General features: G+C 35.1%; 1 protein-coding gene across 1 annotated transcript; it reads right to left on the minus strand.

The window, feature by feature from the left end:
* Positions 1-412: 412 nt before the first annotated feature.
* Positions 413-1,393, minus strand: LOC107475143 (uncharacterized). The gene has a single exon (XM_016094796.3). It carries the CDS (start codon positions 1,167-1,169, stop codon positions 615-617), a length of 555 nt encoding a protein of 184 aa, XP_015950282.1. The 5' UTR covers positions 1,170-1,393; the 3' UTR covers positions 413-614.
* Between the last annotated feature and the right edge of the window lie 200 nt (positions 1,394-1,593).

Raw genomic sequence — 1,593 nt, forward strand, 5'->3', positions numbered from 1 at the left:
ACCATCCTTTTCAGGTCCAAACCTGCTTTCTTTTCAATTCAACATACCATTCCTCATCATCATAACAGTCACCAGATAAATATACCTTAAATCAACAATTATACTCATACAATATTCAAGTCCAACAACCAAAATTCAACTAAGGATCATAGTTCACTAATTCTAGGCTTCTAACACAAAATACTTTATTGATCTAATTTTATAAACTTATTATGTTAATAATTAGTTAAGATTTTTAAGTATATATTATAGTATCACACATTAATAAATTTTGATACTATAAACAAAAAATAAAAAAAATTAATATAACTAATTTAAAATTTTTAAAAAGTAAATTTGATGAGAAAAATTCTATTTATTTAATAACCGCACTAAAGAAAAAAAAAAAAGGAAAGGAAATGAGAGTTCAAACTTCACTAATCCATTGGCTTCTCCATTGGCTTCTATTAATCATTAGTTCATTATCATTCATGATAATGAAACAACTCGACACCACATAAGATGCAGTAATAATAATAAATTAATAATATAGTACATATTCGCTAAACTATTCACAAAAAAAAATAAAATAATTAAAAAAAATCTATAGCGACTACTTTTAAATTTTTACTACCCTACTCCGGTATGACACTCAACGCCGTCTCAAACTTCCTCCCCTTATTACCGTCGCTGTGACGGTCACCACCACCGCCACCTTTTCCTCTCCTTACCATCTTCAACGGCTGACCACCACCAGTACCACCAAAATCCGCAACATCCGGCGCAACTTTCCGGCAATTCTTTCCGTTTTCATCGCCGGCGAAGAATACAACCTGTTTCGGGCGATGGCCAAACCCACTCTTTGCGATTGCCGAGGCAGCCATTACCGCCAATGCAGCCATCTCCTCCGGCTTCAATATCCGGTTCAACCGGTTCAACGGAAGCACGAAATATAGCTGGCCGAGTTTTAAAACCTCGGTTTCTCTAACGGCCCTGATGACGCCGTCAAATTCCATATCGTCGGAGTTGCAAACGAAACAACCTTGATACAATTGCAACAGATACGAGACCTTAACGGTGTAAGAGAATTCCTGAAACCTTCCGTCGTGTACGATCAGCTTTGCCGTCTCAACCTCCACCTCCACCTCCATCTGTTGCGAATCCAAAGAAACGCAAAAGCAATTGCCCATTTTCCTTTTCCAATAACTTCTAATTTCTTCTATGAAATAACAGAAAAGAAATTGGAAACGAGAAAATTGAAAATGAAAAAGAAAAATAACCTAACTCGGTGAATCGGAATCGTTTTTTGAATTGTATATCTCGGAACCTGGCGTGAATGCCTGAATGGTAATTTTTTTTTTTCAATTTTGGTGGCTTCTATTTTTTTTTTCTTTTTGAAGATTGGAGAAAAGAAAACACGGGTTGGACGTTGAAAAGAAGCTTGGTGTATATATGAGAAAGAAAAGAAAAATACCGCGTTGGATAATTTTATTTTTTGTTTTTAATTAAAGAAAGTTCGAAACTACTAACATGAGCTGTGGTATGGTAGATAACGCGTGTAATTCTAGCGATGAAAATATCAGACTTAAAACGATAAGATGGAATACTGGAATT

Source organism: Arachis duranensis, chromosome 1 (genome assembly GCF_000817695.3).
Source record: "Arachis duranensis cultivar V14167 chromosome 1, aradu.V14167.gnm2.J7QH, whole genome shotgun sequence".
Classification (NCBI taxonomy): domain Eukaryota; kingdom Viridiplantae; phylum Streptophyta; class Magnoliopsida; order Fabales; family Fabaceae; genus Arachis; species Arachis duranensis.

Coding starts and splice junctions, on each gene's coding strand:
- LOC107475143 (XM_016094796.3), bottom strand. CDS start 1,169: ATGGGCAATTGCTTTTGCGTTTCTTTGGATTCGCAACAGATGGAGGTG.